The sequence below is a fragment of the Diospyros lotus genome, chromosome 2 (genome assembly GCF_014633365.1).
Source record: "Diospyros lotus cultivar Yz01 chromosome 2, ASM1463336v1, whole genome shotgun sequence".
NCBI classification, from domain to species: Eukaryota; Viridiplantae; Streptophyta; class Magnoliopsida; order Ericales; family Ebenaceae; genus Diospyros; species Diospyros lotus.
In genome coordinates, this window is record NC_068339.1 from 34,707,381 (window position 1) to 34,727,633 (window position 20,253).

General features: G+C 38.0%; 1 protein-coding gene across 1 annotated transcript; it reads right to left on the reverse strand.

Annotated features, from left to right (window-relative positions):
• Positions 1 to 4,724: 4,724 nt before the first annotated feature.
• On the reverse strand, positions 4,725 to 10,994 carry LOC127794439 (probable boron transporter 2). The gene is made up of 12 exons (XM_052325512.1): positions 9,644 to 10,994; positions 9,381 to 9,463; positions 9,099 to 9,291; positions 8,882 to 9,020; positions 8,540 to 8,705; positions 8,241 to 8,407; positions 7,905 to 8,078; positions 7,644 to 7,739; positions 7,009 to 7,146; positions 6,595 to 6,914; positions 5,741 to 6,011; positions 4,725 to 5,328 (listed from the first exon to the last, which is right to left on the reverse strand). The coding sequence occupies exons 1-12, from the start codon at positions 9,745 to 9,747 to the stop codon at positions 5,017 to 5,019; spliced, it is 2,163 nt and encodes a 720-aa protein (XP_052181472.1). The 5' UTR covers positions 9,748 to 10,994; the 3' UTR covers positions 4,725 to 5,016.
• Positions 10,995 to 20,253: the final 9,259 nt, after the last annotated feature.

Sequence of the window (20,253 nt, forward strand, 5' to 3'; positions counted from 1 at the left end):
CAGGCCCATCTCATCAACAACCCAACTTTCGTAAAACCCACCACAGCCCAGATTGTGCAAAATATAATAGTTGAATTAGAAGAATTGGGGACAAATTATATTATTAGTTTTTTAACTCTATATATGCCCTATAAGCAAATTAATAATTTTTGTCATTACAACTACTAAACTCAATTTCTATTAAATTTTAGTCTTTTTTTATTTTTCATCAAATTCCGTTAAAAGAAATTAACACTAACATACAGCATTATAGTTCCAAATATTATTTGAATTTTAACATCAAATTATTTTGGTGTTTATATTAATGTATACTACATCAATTTTAGTTAATAGAATTAAGTGAAAAACTAAAAGAGGGAACGAATTTTAACAAAAATCAAAATTTAATGACTCTGACTGTAAATTAAAATACAATGATTAATTTTGTTATAGAGTATAGGTTTAAAAATTAACAATATTATTTACCCCAATAATTGCCGTACAAATGGAACTTTACGGTCTGTTTGGCTGCGAGTTGAAATTGTTTTTTTATGGTTTTGGAATTACGTAAAATAAACTCAAAATGACATTCTTCCTTAGTGAACTAATTTCACAAATTGCTTCTTTTTTATCTTTAAACTAAAAAATATTATTTATAAAACAACAAAAGATATATTTTCTACTAAGTTTAAGAATCATCGTCACATGGAAAGGAAGTTATGAAAGGCTTCGGATTTGTAAACTAAACCTACACTTGTGCCTAAACAACAAATTAATAATAGAGCAATCTTAATGTATTAGATCACTCGATCATGTTAGCTAATAGTTTGTTTGATTTTATTGTTAAAATATAAAAGAGTAAAATTATAATATTTTCTTTATCGACCAACCCAATAAGTTAATTGGGTTTTCTTTAATAGAGTCTGTTGATATAACTAAATTCTTTTAATTAGAAGTCTAAAATTTATCTAATTAATTATACCTTTTGTCGTTGCAAGATGAAATTTCTTTAAAATTTTAAGTTGACTGGAAAACTAGTATGGATTGCCACAATGTAATAAAAGGCATAGTACAATAAATGTCTCTGATCAATGTCTGATCAAAGAATCAGAAAGATGAAATCAAAGAATGGCAACTTGCAATGAGCACAGAATGAAAGAGGAAAAGTAGAAACATTTAGAATCTCAATTGAGTACTTTGTTTACTACCTCCTAATGCTTAGGATGCATTACCATGTGCTTAAAACAAAACAGGGAAACCACCCAGGCCATCTAATCATGTGGCTCATGCTAGCTAACACAGGATTGATAAACACAAATGCATGATCAGAGGTACCATTAGGGTTCCATCTAGAGCCCAAGATCAGAACTAATTAAACTTTCCCTGCTTTCATTCATAAGCTCATAAGATTCAAGCAAAAAACATCAAGCTCTAAACAAAACATATTGCTCTGCTCATAAGCGAAACCACAGTCGTCATAATTCCTGAAACAATACTGCTTATCTCCATCCAGATTCCAGAGTCTTAATAAACATCATAAGCCTTTTGAATTTAAGTTAACAACAGCTGCTTTGCGGACAGATCGGATTGGATCCAACACTCTCTTGAGAGTTCACTGGTTTTTCTAATGATATAGATAGGACTACTTCAAAGTGATCATCTTTCACAAGCCTTTGTAGAGCGTGGGGGCGGGGCCCTTAAGTGGCTGTCAATCTGCATCACTAGTAGTACACATGAAGTTAAGCCTACACTGGAAAAGATAAGAGAAGCAAAAAGACAAACTGGGCCATTTCTGTACTCATGTAGAGATAGTGGAAGTAATGGCATGCATTCCACTATGTTGCCCACCCTACTCTTTAAGTTGTTAGCTACTTCTCTAAGAGTCGTAGATGTCGCCTCTAATATGGACATGAATGACCTCTTCTTGTTGCCATCTAGATGTACCTGTAAAATGCCTACAAGCCCGGAATAGTGCATAATGATATGGATATATGGTAGCATTTAGAACTGGAATCTAGGCTTTCCACAATCATATCAGAGCTAAAAACGGAGAAGCGGGTTATAAAAAGGGTAAGAACAATAATGTAGGAAACAGTAGGACAATAATATGACAGAAGACAATACAAAACATCTTTAATTACTTAAATTTTAAGCAAATATATTTGGGGCAAATACAATAGCCATAGAAAAACAGAGAAAAGAACTAGACAACCATGAATCAACCATACCATAACAGGTGGCATTGTTGACGCATTACATGGAAATCTGTTTTAAGTTGAGTGAGTACCAAAGGTAAACAATTTTATTGTACTCCAGAAATCTATATTTCCAGTAGATCTATATTTCAGAAAATGTTCAAGATGCAAGAGACACAAAAACATATCCAGCCTTTATCCCACTATGTGGGGTCAGCTACATGAATTCTAGATTTCTATGTGGATTATGCCCCAATAGATAATTTGTCTAGAATTTATATTTGGATCCGACTAGGTTTTACGCAGGTTGTCGGCTATCTAACGCAACTCTCCTCCTTTATCCGGGCTTGGAACTGGCAGTGGATAACATCCCCTGGCGGAGTAATAATGAAATGAAATTTTAACACCATCTTCGTATGGAGAAGTTTCATGAAATGGTGGTGAATGAAGATAATTGATATAGTTGTGTTCCATCACTTAGTTGACATGGTGAAACCAACAAGTACAATATAGAAACACAACATATTCATGATGCAAGAGAGAAATTAAAAAAATAATAATAATAATAATAACACCTCAGGGGAAAAAAAAAATTCATCATAAAATGGAACAGAGCATTCTAAGTCATCAACAGAAAATTAAAGACAAAAGCCAGCAATCTCTGGTTAAAATGCTAATACAATTTTAGGTAGGGTAGCAGGTACTTCGACCTATATATAGCATGTAAAGCAAACTTGGCGTATTCTCTTTGCTTGTACTATATTCAAAGGGATTCCTGATTTTATGTACCAAGTGGATGCTCAGCCAGCATGAATACATGTGTTTTGGGACCGCCCCCACGTCAGTAGGGGGCGATTTTTTTCATGAAAAAGGTTTTACAGTCAACAAGCGACTGCAGATTGAACAGCACCAACAAGAAGAAATGGATAAAAAATTGCAAAGCACGCCTCATCTCACTCCCTAGCTTTAACATGATGCTGGTGAGGAGGATAGTCACAGTCAGCTTTACAAATTTCATAATGCAAGGTCAATATAATCCCTGATCCACTCAACCTTCATAATAACCAGGAGTTAATGTAGTAGCAGAAAGATGAAGGAAATAATCAATAAGTATCGAACAGGTGGCCAACAATTCATCAAAGTACCATAAGCAAGATACAATTGTCATATCGTTGAAATAAGGAAAGCAACCTTTCTTTGCTTCCATGTGATTATTAGATACAGAGACTATATGTTTCCATCTATAGCCTCTGAAAGAGGTCCAGCCAGGAGAATGCAGCATACAAGGTTCTGCAATCTGTTAACAAGAGCAATTAGACATGGATAATAAACAAAAGTGTGAAATAACCTTGTTAATTAGCAAGGTTGAAGACCAAATATAGGTAATATGTATATAAGACGATGACATCCATTTACCTAAACTGATGGCCAGTAACACTTCCAGAACCAGAAGATCGTGAAGGCATTTCTTGCTTGTATAAACAAGCTTTGGGAATGGTTCTGTAAAAGCTGATGAAGTTATATCAAAAGTATAACTGAAGAGGTCAAAATAAATTCTCCACTTTTTCTTGTCAACAATAAATCAAATTCTATTGACAAGAGGTTCCTGGAGTGGTATTTTTGTGTGTCTCCTGGCACATAATGCCAACATCTCAGCAGCATAGTATTTGGATTTTCAAATGGTATAAGCCAGGTTGCACTATTACTGATTTTGAGTCAAGAGTTATCCTACATATGCTCAGAATCAGAAAGCCCATTCCCCCGACCACAAAAAAAAGAAAAAACATTTGCATAATGAGGCTACAGTATTGAGCCAGCTCAGCCACTTCACAGGTTTTTCTGTTACTAATATCATATATAAACAACTATAGTAGCGTGAATAATTACATCAATCTGCAGGTACATTTATGAAATTTTTAACCTATACATAAATGTTATCTACAGTTTTAGGAAAGGGAAAGGGAACCTAAAAATTGCTACATATAATGTTGACATTTTGATGAAAAATGAAGAATGAAACGAGTTCCACAACATGTATAAATGTACAGTCCAAGCCAGGAAATAAGAGCAATGAATTTTGTAGAAAGGCAACATATTTAATTAACATGATCTACATGAACTTACAATTGATTAAAAGTTTTGCATTTTGAACTCCAGCATTTATTATGTGCACACCGCACATGTTTGTTTCTTTGTAACACAACCCAACCAAAGGTTTTCAGTATTAATAAATTATGTGCAAATAGCATCAGCTGTTCATGAAGAAGACGGGGGAAGCTAAAAGTTGTTTTTGTTTTACCATCCTTCTGATTTTAAGTTTATAAGCAGTTGAGAACAACAAAGATCGAGTCATCAGCAGTTGATTTCAATTTTCCAAGTCATACTGGATTTGCATTTAGAACTGACCTACAATGCATTTAGATTACAGTAGTGAGTGCACAAGATACACCAAAAAACCTGCATTTAGAATCAACATCCTAGTTCACACACATCAGTCAGTACTTTAGCATAGTGTCTCATCCAGCCTTAATATTCCACACAAAAAGCCAGCTACAATGATCTTCTCATTTATTCCCTCTGCTTGTTCATTCTTATATTGTTCTCCAGAATAACAGCATATAATCAAGTAGCTAGGCAAATGCACATTCTAACATATTTCATTAGTATAACTTTGCCCTCTGCCCCAGCATAATCAGGCACAAACCTAGACTATTGTGACAACGTATAAGCATTAAAGAAACATCACACCTACAGGACAATAAGTAGTTGCATAAATTAAACACACGGCCTCTCAAGCACCCATTGACAAGTAAACATCTTCGAATGTGAAACTTTTACAGTTTTAGGTTGATGGTGAACCGGGAGTGGTTTGACTAAGGGTAGATGGACCTGGACTGGGTGTCTGCTTTATTTCAAGTCCTTTTCCAGTCATTCTGGGACTCCTTTGCGCTTTTAACTCGCTGATGCGGGGACTGTATACCCTCTGTGTCAATCGTGGGCTATAGGCATGCTTCATATCCTCTGCTGAACCTGGAGTCGAACTTGTTATTTTTGGACTATGAACGTGGCGGATCTCACCCCGACCTCTTGTGATAATTTCGTCCAGAACTTCCCCACTATCTAAGTGGGGAGTTCGTGCCCGAGGATCCTGTTCCTGGAAGAATATAGAACATCGTAAATGAGTGTTGATTAAGAAAATGTGCAAGGATGGGACATCAATGAGAATATAAACAAAGGCCAGGATAAGTTTCAACACTTTTCTTGTAAACCAGTGACAACAAGAATCAGAGTCCCTTCCATAATCATAATATATCTACTACAATTATTCTGATTAGCTAACTCTTAAATGGCTTTAATTGCTCTGACTAACTCGCTTATTTGAAAGGCTAGCCAGCAGATTGTGAGATTTGTGCTTTTTCTTTTGTTAGATATAAAACCCAGCATCATCACAAGCTATTCCATAAATGCAATACTATGAAGTATGGAAAACTCATTTATGTTGGAAGTCTTTCAAACTATTTGAAACATCAAAAACCCAGCAGAGGAAAAAGGATTGGCAAGCTTACATCAAAAGACACATTGTAAGTTATGGCAGGGTATTCTTCATATTCTGCAGCATCTAAGTCTTGAAGATGGGCTCCTTTGAAAAATTTAGGAAGCAAATACTGTCGTACTGGGACAAGAAGCATGATCAGAAGTGGGAAAAGCACACCAGCTATGGGGATCCATGTTATGCCAAAGCACCCGAGCAAGTATGTAGTCTGAAATAAGGTGAATATGGCAATTGTTTTGAAGGGTACACTCTCAACAAATGCTGCATGATACTTCTCTAACAGCCTGTTAAGTTTGGTAATAGGATTAGATCACTTAACCTTGAAACTGAACAATAAAGAAGAAGATGATTAACAAGAAGATGAAAATAATATACAAGAGAATATGAGGTTTCATGAGGCAAAAGTACAATTTAGGAATAGATTTTCAGTAAGACATAAAAGAAATAAAAAAATAAACCTTCAATGACTATAAAATCTGAACCTAGGCTAAAGTTGTGGTCATACAGAGAGCTAAAGAGAACAGATAATATTAATAATGATAGGAGTACATCTAAAAAACAAAAGTTCCCAACTCCATAGGTTTCTCTAATAAATCACTATGCATGTAAAAGCTCCATTACCTGCCTTTTGCATAAAAGGCTTTTCTTTTTCTTTTTTTTTTTTTTTGCTGTGTTTGTAGCAAAAGACTTTGAATGGATATAGAGTGAGAAAATTTCGGTGTATATATAACTTAATAGATATAGAATATTTTTTTTTTTGGTCAAAGTACTGTGATGTCAGGAGTTTTTTTAGTCAAAGTAACAAAAGTGATGATTGTGATAAATAGCTAAAACCAACACCAGTTGCCCCAAAAGAATATAACTTACTTGTATCTTCGACTAGGAGCAGTGAAAAGAAATAATATCCTCTCCCAAAATTGATTTCCAGGTAAGCTTTCAATTGCCATGAAAGCAAAGTAGCCCCAGAGAACTGATGTTGGGATCTTCTTTAGAAGGGGCATAGCAGCAACACAACAACCAACCATTGATGCCTGAAGCAGATTGCTAAGGCGTTGTTCTTTCACTTCAACAGGTAAGAGATCATCAATGTCTTTGTCCACGTCAAAAACAGTCTCATCAACTGGAGCATCAATATAACCAGTACTTGAAGCCAGTTGAATTGTAGATTCTTTCAGCTCCTTCAGCCCCTGTTTGAAGCGCAGAGTTAAAATGCACCAGAAAAGCACAATAGGTAGATATACACAAATTAAAAAGATATAATAGAATATCAGAATTATTCACCAGAGCAGGTGGAAGTTGATAGACAAGTGGCGTCTGCATTTCATTGTATGCTTCTTGCATGCTCCGGTACAATTGACCCAGGTTTGAATTTTTATGCATACTTTTTCTTGCTGTTGATACAAGCTTATTTCGAAGAAGCTGTTTCAAAGAGAAAACAGAAATAAAATCTGGCTCTTCAGATGCCCAAAGGACTATATAGTTACAGAAATAGAGTTTCTTGTTTGACAGAGAGAAGGTACACTGTGAACAGACTACAAGAAGGTAGAAAGATGCCATTGCACTAGTGACAGGATACTCAGTTGGAAACGAAGCAGGATGATTGATAATGATGAAAAGTTTTGTGCCAAAAACATACTTTGATCAGATGATCTTTAGTGTTTTCCATTGAGCGTCATTTTCTGGTTGGTCAGTCACAAAATACCAGACTTACTGCACATATCTGAGAGTTGGATGACCAAACCACAACCGTGTATTGATATAGAGGTAGAGCATCATCCTGTGATTTCTAACTTGGCACCATACATGAGAACAATAAAGGTAGAGAGACATGCATGAAACTTCAAAAATTGCAAATTTTGGTGCTGCAAAATGCATTTAAGAGGACACCTTAAAAAAGCCTAATAAAATAAATTTACCTGATGTTTCAGGGTGGCCAAACTTTTTGTATGCATTGGAGATTGAGGAATAACTCCATTGGAAGGGGGAATACCAATAAGACCACATAGTATGACCTGGTAAGAGTATAAAAATAAACCATATTGAAAAGCTGCACCTTACTGTAACCAAACATGAATTCTGCTCAATAAAGCGCATGATCGTCAGATTATTTTAATTTATTTTATTTTTAGTAAAAAAAAAAAAAGGAAAGAACTGAAGTTCTCAGACCAAGAACCCACCAGGAAGCCCAAAAGAAGAAGATCATAGTGATATGAGGAAGGCTTCTTCAGATTGAACTCTTTCTGCTGAGCGAGTTGAGATGCAACACTATGGTCAAAGTAATAAAGCACTGCAATCATAGTTGCTGGAATAAACGCTCCAACAATATATAATGGAGGCACATCCAACATTTCCTGTATAGTGCAGACTTAACATTATTAAATTAAATATCAAGTGAGATTTCCAGCACTAGGGTAAGAATGGAAAACTCTCCTTCAGTGATAAATAAAGGAACATGAATGCTTGTCCAAGAGTTCAAATTGACGCTGGGAAGAAAAATAAAGTGCAGGAAGTACCTTAATTACCGTCCAGTTTGAATATGCACCAGGAGACCATGGATTCGGGCTGAAAAGCCTCCTTGGTATCCCCTCAGGGACACTTCTAAGAGGTATATAAGATATACCAGTCCATACAACCACCATGAGTGGGACTCCATAATCAGCGATGAATCCCCGTAGCCAACCTTAAATAAAAACAAAATTTTGGGGTCAGAAACCCAGAGACACAAATAATAATGTGTATTTTATACTTTTTTTTTAACAGAAAAAACACCCAAAAATGTAAATATCAAGACTTTCAGCACAAAAGTGTAAACCTGTCCCATAGCGCCAGGACCTAGCTTTACGGCTTCTCAATGCAGTGAGAAGAAGGCCAAAGGATAGAACCAATGCGAACATTCCGTTTCCAAATCGCCAAGATGGTTGAAGTGCAAGCTGATTAGGATTTTCTCTTTGGGGGATCCCAAACTCCTCGACCACTCCCTGGAAGGTTCATATAAGTTGAAGGTATAATAAGAAAAGAAAAAACAGATTCACATCCTATTCCCAGGTTATTTGTTGAACACCCACCTCCCCACGCACAAAGAAAAGGTCCAAGTATTCATAAACTTATCGACGCGATTCTTAGTAAACTTACTAACAATCATGAAGCTACTCACCCGTATAGCCTGCTGCATAAACAGCATTGCAATCAGAAGACCAAATAATTCACCAGCCAGACGAGTAAACCTATTGATTATGGAGCATGCACCCAATATAGCCAGCAAGAAAAGCAAAAGGGCTGTCCATACACAAACCCTGACACAATTATATTGAAAATGTTATTCATTATAACCAGGCATGCATGTTCAAGATTCAAGAATGTTCGTAAGATACCATCCAGTCCAGGCTAAGAAGAGCTTCTGCCCCAAATCCTTCCGATCCTTAGCGAAGTTGAACATAAAAGTGTACATCAACACAGTTGGCTCAGCCACCCCTAGTATAAGCAGTGGTTGTCCCCCAACAATGGAGTGAATGACTCCGCAAAGTGATGTTGAAGCAAGAGTTTGAACTGCAGTTAAAGTTCCTTCTGTAAAAATACATATGTACAAAAAAGCTCAGCAAATTTGTACATATAATAATAACAGAATCTTGGCAGTTACAAGAGCATCTTCCCACCTGTTTCTCTTTCAAGTTGCTCTCCGAAAGATATTACTGGTATTGCTGAAGCAAAAAATATGTATGTGGTTGGAGCAAGGATCCTAAGCAACAGAAGACAAGGATGATATTTAACATATATGTACTAAGGTTTTGTAATTATATGAAATCATAGACAGCCCCAAAAAGTAAGGATTTATTAAAACCAATAACACCTGCTTGCAATCTAAAATTAGACAGTATATCATGAATAAATTTGGACAAGTTATGGAAGAGCCATAAACCTGATTCCAGCACGAACTCCACCAGTCCAGTCTTGCTTGTAGCACAACAATCTTTGTTTGAGATCATTCTTGATACCACGGAGGGGAACAAATGTTTCTTCCATGATAACTCAAAATTAAGCAAACAACTGGGGAACTTAATTCCTTTCTTCCTTCTTCCTTTTCCCTTCCCCTTCAACAAACTACTAACAAGACGAATTGCAAGTGATGCAAGTGACACCAAAATGAAGGTTCAAGTGACTCAAGAGGCCGTTATGATAACTAGATTTTCATATGCAATTGTAATAAAGAATAGGCAGAAAAGCAAGAACTAGTAGGTACTCGATGTACTTCAGAGGACAGCTGGGGAACCAATTTTAGGATCATTATTTCTTACCATACAATAGACCCCCGATGAGGCCCATATAAACAATATCTGTACAGATTGGAGATCTTACATCTCACAGGAAATTCAAAAGGAACAATTATCTTATTACACTAAGATGAACAAAAGAATCAGTTAGCTATCAATGAAAAATCAATTAAAGACAGCTATGGCTGCTTAACTTTCATATCCAGTGGAAAATGGGCAAAATCAACGAACAGAAATCATAGGAAAATTAGGACTCCGGATATCAACGGAATAGACAGACACTCTCCATGCCCTAGAGGTTGACTTAAAAGCTCAGATCAGATCTATTACCTCATCTCTTTGCTTACATTTGGAAAGTCTGCTAGGCTGCTCATGGACTAAAATGATCAAATTTACCACTAAAGGCAAGTAGTAAGATCTGTTACATGGTTTGAGTTTACAGGCCAGAATTCCAGTATATCAAGAAATGAAATCGAAGGCAGCAAGAATGATTAAATTAACGAAGACCCATTGTCTAAAAGAGTCCTAAATTTACTTCAGAACAAGTTAAAAGAAATGAGCATCACCAGAATACAAGAAAGACCTTAAAATTCTGCAAGAAATTTGCCCACATGCCTCTGCAGGACTGAAATTAGCGAAAACCCATTTACTGAGATCAACTGAGATACAAACCTCCGGCGGAATTACATTATTTGGAAAAGACCCTTAAGAGAAACAAACGGTTCAATGATTCACAAAGATGGGTTCGGAATGCTATGTAGCTGGTAGTTACATGATCTAAGGCACAGAACAAGCAAAGACAAAGGAGTTTCAAATGCACCCGGAAGATTACACGCGACAAGGAATGAGAAGCACACAGAAAGGCGATCTATCAGAGAGAGAGAGAGACAGACAGACAGACAGAGAGATTTGGAAGCGTCAGGGAAACAAACTCTGGAGTGGAATGCAAGGATTTTCCGCGTGAATGATGAAGATAGTGTGAGGTGAATAAGCATATATATATATATATATATATGTATATATACAGCTCTTATGTGCTGAAAACAAACAAATAATGGAGAGATAGAGATAGAGAGAGAGAGAGAGAGATAAGTAATACTGTAATAATATGAGAAGAAGGATAGCGAGGCGATAAGATATTTAAACATTAGAGAGGCAGAGGGGGAAACGGTGTGACGCAACTGAAAGGTTTTCATTACGGCTTACGGCTTGGAAAGTGAGAGGGGAATCTGAGCCCAACGGACTTAGAAAAATAAAGAGGCAATTATCAAAAAAAACCAGAAAGAAAAGAAAAGGACCCACTGAATTCAGTGGCAATTAGCCACTGAATTTTTTTATTGTTTAAGAAAAAACAAAATTTATTTGGCAACTATTAAATGAAAAACTGCACAAAATAAAAATATGAAGATTTAAGGGTTGTTCTATTAATATTTTAATTTTAAATTTTGAATTTATTTTTAGTTTTGTATTTTGAGTGTTTGTTTTAAGATTGTTGAAAATGTATTCTTTTTATTTGTAATATTTTTTGTGTTTTAAAAATTTTGAGCGTATTTGTAATGAAAACAGTTAAAATATTTTTTTGATTTAAGTTTTTTTTTAAAATTTTCTTTTTATATTTAAAAATATAAAAGTAAACACATTTTTATTATTTTAAAAAATTAAAAACAAACTGAAAACAATAAATAGAACATAACCTTATTCTTCCAATATAATTGTTGATGATAATTATATCCACCTTACTACATTATCTCATATGTGCCCTAGCCCATGTGCAGCTCTATAGTCACACTATTGTTACCAACTTATGTGGCACCATGGTGCTAGAAATATATAAGGTAAATTCAAGTAATCATGATTTGGATGAACTCAATCATGCCATGTTGAAAGACTAGGTCGTATCAAATCAAGAGCTGATTGCATTCCAAAATCCTAGTAGCATGAATTCTTTGGCCTACCCTTCACAACATATCTTGTTTCTTTCAAGCTCTCAATCACATCATTTTTTTTTCTTTTTTTAAATCTCTTATGCACATATGCTATAACACCTTTACTCTTGACATGCTTTACAACTTAAGTATTAAAAGGGCTTTTTGGGGTTAGTCCTTAGTAGTCTTTCACTAGTTTTACAAGTCCAGAATCCACCCAGCTCACAATCTAATTCAATTGTCAGAATGTTCGTTCATAAATTTAGGTTTGAGTGTGTAAATTTTTGCATCATTAGTGGCATTGTATGCGGGTGTTGTTGTTGAAATACAACAATTAAAATTTGTAGCTTGGGAACAATCTCTGGTTAAGAACGTAAGATGAGTCTCTTGAGAGAAATGGTCTGTCAAAAGAAAAGAGTCTCCCAAAAAAAATAATTCTCCTAAAAGAGATGAGTCTCTCGAAAGAATGTTTATCAGGAATGGGTGTGTCGTGAGACTTCTGGGAAGAGATAGTATTCATTTGAGAAAGATGTTGATGGCTTTTGGGAAGGATGAAACTCTTCCGGGAAGGTGTGAAGGGCTTCTGGGAAGGATAAAGCTCTTCTGGGAAGGAGTGTCGACAGCTTCCAGAGAGAATTGATGAGTCTCTTGGGAAGGATCGATTTGGCTTCAAGAAAGGATACAATCCTCTTGGGAAGGAATAGTACTTTGATTGGCTCTCTTCGTATCACTATTAATACCAACAAAAGGGATTAGAAGGCTCGCAAGGGATGCTTACCCGCGAAGACCCTCCGATGCTTAAGTCAGTACCTAAAGCAAGTAATTAATTACCCGAAAGAAAATAGTAAGAATACTCCTAGTCTCTCCAATTTATCGAATGTCGAAAAAATGATCCCGTCTCTGAGTTCTGTAGTTAGGTATTTATAGGGCACATATCCTAGATCCCGAGAGGCATGCAACTTATATCATGTGGGATTGGAGTTACTAGTCCGGAGACAAACTCTCTCTGGAAAGGATTCTATTCAGTTTGGAGAGGATTCTACGTAGTCCAGAGAGAAGCTCTCTCCGAAAAGAATTCTATATTCTGAAGAGAACCTCTCTTTGAAAAGGATTACGACCGATTAAAGAATCCGTTCACTGGAAACCGCTTTTCCCTCGAAATAACCTCCCTCTCGAAATAACCTCCCTCTTGAGAGAACCTTACTCCGGAAAGAAAGAAAAGAAAAACTTTTGAATTCCCCTAATTCTAAGTTGTACAAAAATTGCCCTGCACTCTTTTGTTTTACCGTTGGGTGAAATGGAAGAGTAACTTACTATTTATCTTGAAAGAGTCGCTCATCGAAAAGAAATACGACAATCCGCACTAGATCCGAAAGATTGTGTCTTTAGAGAGAAAGTTTGTCAGGAAAGAACACCTCGCGAAGATAATTTCTCTACGACTGTCGGTCTTCCCAAGAGGCTTTATCTATAAATACTGCGAAGTTGTTTTCACTCTTTTCACTGTGCGTTATTGCATTTTTTCTCCGGATCTTCTCAGTTATTCTAGTTTCTAAAAGAAATTTATTTTTCCCGAAAAAATTGCTTTATTTAACTCCGATAACTTTTCTTGCTTTAATTTTTCTACCAATCCCTTTTGTTCTTCTCCCCAGGACGATATTTGGTTTACTTGGAAAAAACTTTTTCCTTTTGGAAAGAAAATTTTGTTTCTCTGGAAAGAAATTTTGTCTTTCCGGAAAGAATCTTTGCCATTCCAGAAAGAAATTTGGTTTCCCTAGAAAGAATCCTATCCTTTTCGAAAAAAGCTTTTCGCTTCTCTAGAAAAGAATTTTCTTCACTCTAGAAAGAAACTTTTGTCTTTCTAAAAAATTTTCTGCTGATTTCCTTTCCTTTATTCTAAGCCTTTTCCATTTCAGTCATGGCGTGGGGAAAAATTTATTTTCAGACCAACAACCTTCATTGCGGTTCTCAACTATTTCTCCTGGGCAAACTCTCCATCATGATGACAGACGAAGTCGCCTAATTGTTGGAAAATTATTGCGTCCCCTTTACTTATCGTGCTAGGCTACTTGAGTAGGATGAAACGTGTGTGGCAAATGTTCATGAAGTGTGGATCGTAGTCCATGAAGAGAGTTTCTTCTTGGGTTTCCGTCTCCCACCAAATTTATTTAGAGTATAATTTCTCTATGGCAGTGGGATGGCCCCAACTTAGTTACATCCCTATAGCTAGGCTCTACTGGAAGGCTTCTTTGTGTTGTGCCAGGAGAAGGAGGTGGTCCCCATTGTGGACTTTTTTTTTTTCTTCTTCCATCTACAACTGGTGAAGTCTCGCTATAACATGTACATTTTCCATAGGGCACTATAGGAGGATCGCCTCTTTTTGGGTTCTCCGCCCAAGGTGGATTTCTTTTACTCCCACTAGTTTGTGGTGAACCCTCCCATGGGAGATTGGTTCACACCCTATGGCTAGAGTACCAATCTCGACAAGGTGGAAAAACTAACTTTAAGTAGACTAGTTCACGAGATTTGGGAGAAATTCCAGGACGATCGACGCAAGCTCTTGCGTGAAGGTCTAGCGAACCTCCTGAACCTTTTGATCGAGGACATGTTAAGGATGGCTAGCTAGGTACTCCATGCAGGAGAACCATCGTGGCATGAGGGGCCTTCTATGTCATCTCTACAGCCCCCAGTTCCTCCAATAGCTAGCGTCCTAACAAAAGGAGGGGTCATTCTTCCATATGAGCACCCTTCTCTTTAGGGTTTGGATTTCCCAACTGCATTTTTTTTTTCACTTTTAACTGTTAGTTCTAATTTTGAGCCTTTCTCTCTCTCTCTCTCTCTCTCTCTCTCTCTCTCTCTGTAAATATGAGGCATATGATCTGATCCACCCAACGAAGGGCTACAGAACGGGTAGCCAGAGTTGGACCCCCCACCGCCTCCTTCTGGACTACTCGAGGTTCCCCCTCTAGAATTGGCAGAGGGCATGGGCGAAACTAGTGGGGCACTTCGCCACATAAAGAGGGGTCAACATCAATGAGCAGAGGTCGATCCTTCCACCTTTCAACCGATCATCAACCTCACCTTCCCAGATCCAACCGCGAATCCCACCCACGCCCTTGGTTTTGCTCCATCCCAAACTGTGGAGCCTTCCCTAGTACTCTACTTGTCTGGCGGATGGGTTTCTTCTGCTTCCATGAGTGGAGCAGGGTGAGCTGGAGCCGAAGCCTCAAGTCTTCTAGGTACGTAAGAGGTTGAGGTTACTTCGCCCTTAGATCAAGCAACTATTGATGTTTCCCAAAGAAGCGGTCATGGACAGTTCCGCCGTGGGGTCATCAACCCCCAGTGTATCGAGCATCAGATGCTACACGCTGAGGAAAGGCTTCGTGTGAGAGGGTCGAGCCCCTTATTTCTTGTACCTCCTCCACCTCATTAGGGTGCATTTGATTTGGGAGAAGGTCACTGAGCTTGCGGAGAGAATTTTGAGGTGAGCCTCAGGATTTTGGACACTGGCATGATAAACATGCCTAGCATCGGTGCGCGATTTCTTTATTCAACTGTTCTCCCTCACAATGAGGACCGGTACTTTTGAAACTCTCTTGCATATATGGACAAATTCGAGCACCACCTTGTCATTGTGAGTTCCCCTCTCATGATTTATACCAAGTCACACATTTTAAATGCTTTTAAGAGTGTCAACTGCTCGTTTAATTATTCTTCTTTTGGTAGGGTGCTCAGGGTCTGTGGTTACCAATGTTATAAATCAAGTGTGTCTTGCTCACTAGGAGGCAAAGATCTCACAATGGATAAACAAGGGGTGGAAGTGGAAAAAGGATGAGGAGGTCCTAAATATAAAGGTTAGGCACTTGGAGTCAGATAAGTTTGACCTCGATTCACAACTTTAGAGCCTCACTGTGAAATGCCGGGCAACCGAGTCTGAAGCTCAAAAGTGGAAGGAAGAAGTAGAGGTTCAGAGATGAAAAGATTGTTCATCTAAAGAAATCCCTTGTGGCTACTAAAGAGTAGGTGGCATAGGCTCGTCAAGAGGCTGCTAGGACTCAGGTGAAGGTCACTCGAGTGGATGAGGACCGAAGATGTGAGGTAAAGACGGCGGTAAAGGATGTCGTATAAGAATATCGTCTCTTTAATGACTGCTTCTAGCATAAGGATGCCTATGCTAGCCGTTATTCCAAGTTCAACTTCTATCTCGAGTGTAACTTCTTGGAATCCCGACGTCTTGGAGAGTTATTCCAGGAGATGATATTTGCAGAAGTCGTTTCTTCTATCACTCATCCGGATTGGAGGAAGTATGAGCCCAATTCTCCTGGGCTTGATAAGTGAGTGAGGGCTACTCTGAAAGATGACTTGGTCAATCTTTTTGGTCTTTGGAGTCCTTACGTGGCAGATCTTGAGGAATCTTTAGGGATGATCGAGGCTCTTCAGGTGACGGAGCGCGGATTGGAGAATCAATTGGGAGCCATGCCTGAAAGTGCCCCCCTAAGCCCCCTTCCTAAACACCAAGCACATCTTGCTCCTCCTTAATCCAATTAGGATGAACGATTCATTTTCTTGGCCTTTTGGGCATGTAACCTTTAAACATCGTTAACAACTTTATACGTAACAAATTGCGTTTGCGGATGATTTGCATATTTTGATATGATTAATGTATATATAATTTTTTTGGCTATTCATGATTCTTTTTGCCATGAAAGTATCAATGTTGCATAAGTCATGTAGTTTATACATATATGGCTTATCCGCTTTATTTTCAGGCTCATTATGCTTATTACCCTTTTAGCCGTAATGCGATTTCAGAAGGGTAGGCAATTGATTACCAACAACAATGTCTATGCTATAGCCCATGATTACCCTCCTAGGTGGCATAGGTCCTCTCGAATGGGCTCTACCTTCCACTTCTCCCTTTCAATGCTCATAGTTCCTACTTAGGGTCTATCCTCCACAAGGAATCTAGGTTAGCCATTGCATCCTTAGTTGGGATGTACAATACGGGTTTTCTAGGAGACATTGCACCGGATCATCACAAGGAACCCATATTAGCTTTAGGGCTTAGCGTCAGGTTACAACGAGGGATCCAGGTTTATCTCGTGGTATAGTGCCAGATCATTTGCAGGATCTGACTTGGCCCAATGACTTAGCACCAGATCTTAGCTGGGGGAAGTGGAGATATGACTTGAACCCTCGAGCTAGGGATTTCCTTGATAATTAGGTTTCCCCCATATTAGCTTTGCGCTGAATCTCAATCGAGTATCCAGGTTTGCCGCGAGGCTTGTCTCCAGATCCTAACATGGAATCTGGGTTAGCCCAAGGGCTTGGCACTAGATTTCAACAAGGGATCTAGGTTAGCCTGGGGGCATGGCACTAGATCACAATCGAGCATCCGGGTTAGCAATCCAATTTTGACAATCTTGGGGTGGCCTTATCTTTCACTTCACCTTTTCGAGTTTGCTCACATTAGAGAATCTAGGTTTACCTAGGGACCTTAAGCCAGATTCTCCCAGGTGTCCAAGTTTGCCTAGAGACTTGGCACCAGATCTACCAAGGAGTTAAGGTTAACCCATGGGCTTAGCACCGGACTTTCACCTGGGATCCGAGTTAGCCTTGTGGCATAGCGTTGGAGCACAACAGGGAATCCAGGTTGGTCTATAGACATAACACTAGATTTTTGCTGGGTAAGCCATCCTTGGGGTTGAATTTGTAACATGTCCATTTTGTCGATTGCCTGGTTAATGCAAAGCTTTACACCCTTATTTAGTTGTGCTCAGGTTGTGGTACCTGCATAAGACTCACAATCAAGCACACACGATTACACTACATCAGATATTTTACGTGGTTCAGCTTATAATTCGCCTACGTTCACTGGGATACAGGGGGTGTATTTCTTTATTCATGGGGGAGTAGTAATATATGGAAACTTAAAGAATTACAATTTAAAAGGAAGAAGGAAAATATTTCTTCAAGTGCATTATGTTCCATGTCTTGCCCATCATCTCCATTCGCAGCGTCTGCAGCACGCACGTATAACTTCCCTTGTAGGGTCATTCCCAGTTGTGCTTGAACTTTCCTTCATCCCTGAGAACGTTTGTGATAGTTGACTTTCTGAGCACTAAATCGCCTTCTTCTAGGGTTCGGTGGCAGACCCTTTCGTTGTAATAACTGGAGACTCTTTTCTGGTATGCTGCGAACTGAATAAATGCTTTTTCTCTTAGCTCATCCACCATATCTAGGTTCTCCCTTAATTGATTAGAATTCCCCTCTTCTTGGAAAGCCACGACCCTTGGCGACTAGAGGTCCACTTCTATTGGGATGAGAACATCAGTTCCATACACTAGGCTAAATGGATTATGTCCTGTAGGCATACAACTAGTGGTTCAATATGCCCATAAGATGTTGTGGAGTTTATTTTCCCATTGGCCCTTAGCTTTTTTCAGGCGTGTTTTCAATCCATGTAGGATGGTCTTATTACTTGCCTTTGCTTACCCATTTGCCTGTGGGTAGGCCGCTGAGGCCATTCTAAAGCTAATCCCCCATCGCTGGCAGAAAGCCCTGAATGCCCCATAATCAAATAATGTGCCATGGTTGGTGTTGAGGATGTGGGGAATACTGAAGTGACATATGATATCCTTCCACACCATATTCTCTACTTTCTTCTCCTTCATAGTGGCCAGAGGTTCAGCTTCCACCCATTTTGTGAAATAATCGGTAGCTACCAGCAAGAATTTCCTTTGAGCTGAAGTTGTGGGAAATGGACCCAATATGTCTAGCCCCCACTAGAGGATTGGCAATGGTTGGAATATGGGTTGGATAGAAGTAGGAGGCCCCACGGTCAGTGGCACAGGCCTTTGACACTTGTCACATGTTTGAACTTTCTTTATTGCATCCTGTCGTAGGCAGGGGTGGAACTTTCTTTATTGTGTCCTTTCTCAATTGTCCCTACTGCTTTTCATACTAGAAATTGTAAATGTTCAAGAGAGTTACATTGATTATTTGAATCTTTAGACTCGTCATGACCATGAAAGGCTAGTTCTTGCCGTCAGAGAAGTCGAACACAATCAATTGATGCATTTAGATGAATTGGAAATCACACAGTGTTTGTTCTAACTGCCTGAATAAAACTATCTCAATATTTTGCTCTTGATTCATTAAGTTTTCACAATTGTTTTAAGCTTAATTGTGCGCACTATTAGCATCTCCAACATGAACTTAAAGTCTATATTTTTTTAAAAAATTATTGAACCCTTCTTTCATAAAAGAATCACCATCTCCTTGTTCCCTATTATTTATTTTAAAAAGATAATAGTATAAGAAAAATGTGACATCTTTGCTTATACTATATTCCAACCAATCACCAAATTCATTGAACCAAGCTGGAATTAATTATCTTGATTTTGAGGCTGACACATACCTCTTTGCAAGTAGTCTCTTCTAATTTGATCTTGAAAATTAACACTATAATCCATTATTGTAATTCTTAGCCTAGGATCCATAGGAAGTTGTGCAACATCAATTTATCAATATTTGGTTTGTTAATTTGTTCATTTTCTTCAATATAAATTTCCTCTATATTTGTGTTCTTTGCTTCGCAATTTTCTTCAATACTTAGTTTTATTTGCATCATCATTGTAAAAAAATAAAATTATGAGCAAATTATAAAAAATGCTGTGATGATTACTACTGGATCATTATATACTTACTTTCTTCAATACTTATTTTTTTTATTTCTAGTAGTAAAATATAATATATATATTTTTTATTTTTAGTAGTAAATCATTATAAAAAATAAAATTTTTAAAAAAATCTGGCCGAGTGAGGGCAATTGCCCCCACTGGGCCTCAGGTGGCTCTGCCCCTGGTCATAGGGTATGCCAAAAGAAGCATACCCATAGAATTTTTCCCTCCAATGCTTGTCCTTCAAGATGTTCTCCACAGTCTCCCTCATGCACTTTCTCCAATGCTTGTCTAGCCTCCAAGGGTCCCAGGCTTTCAGTAGGGGCATAGCATATCCTTTTTTGTATAGGCCTTATCCCACCATTGTAAAGCACGCGACACTAGTCTTCAATTGCCTTGCCTCTAAGGGAGAGTCTGGGAGTTCCTGGTTCAGCAAGTATTTCAATATTGGTGTCCTGCAATCTTCCTGGGTTGTAACATAGTGGATTACGAATATCTCTTCGTTCTCCTCCACACTTGGCCTTTGGAGTATCTCCATATGGATTAACCTCCTCGGTGAATCTTTTGTCATTGCTAATTTGAACAATGCATCGGTGTGTTGATTGAGGGATTTTTTTATCTTGATCAATTCAAAACTCTCAAAGTCGTGTGCAA

Bases quoted from the DNA above. Each gene is read 5' to 3' on its own strand.
- LOC127794439 (XM_052325512.1), bottom strand. From the start codon at position 9,747: ATGGAAGAAACATTTGTTCCCCTCCGTGGTATCAAGAATGATCTCAAA. The intron at 9,292-9,380 runs GTGGGAAGATGC...GTATTTTTACAG, and splicing joins GCAACTTGAAAGAGAAACAG to AAGGAACTTTAACTGCAGTT. The intron at 6,012-6,594 runs GTAAGTTATATT...CAAACTTAACAG, and splicing joins GCTCCTAGTCGAAGATACAA to GCTGTTAGAGAAGTATCATG.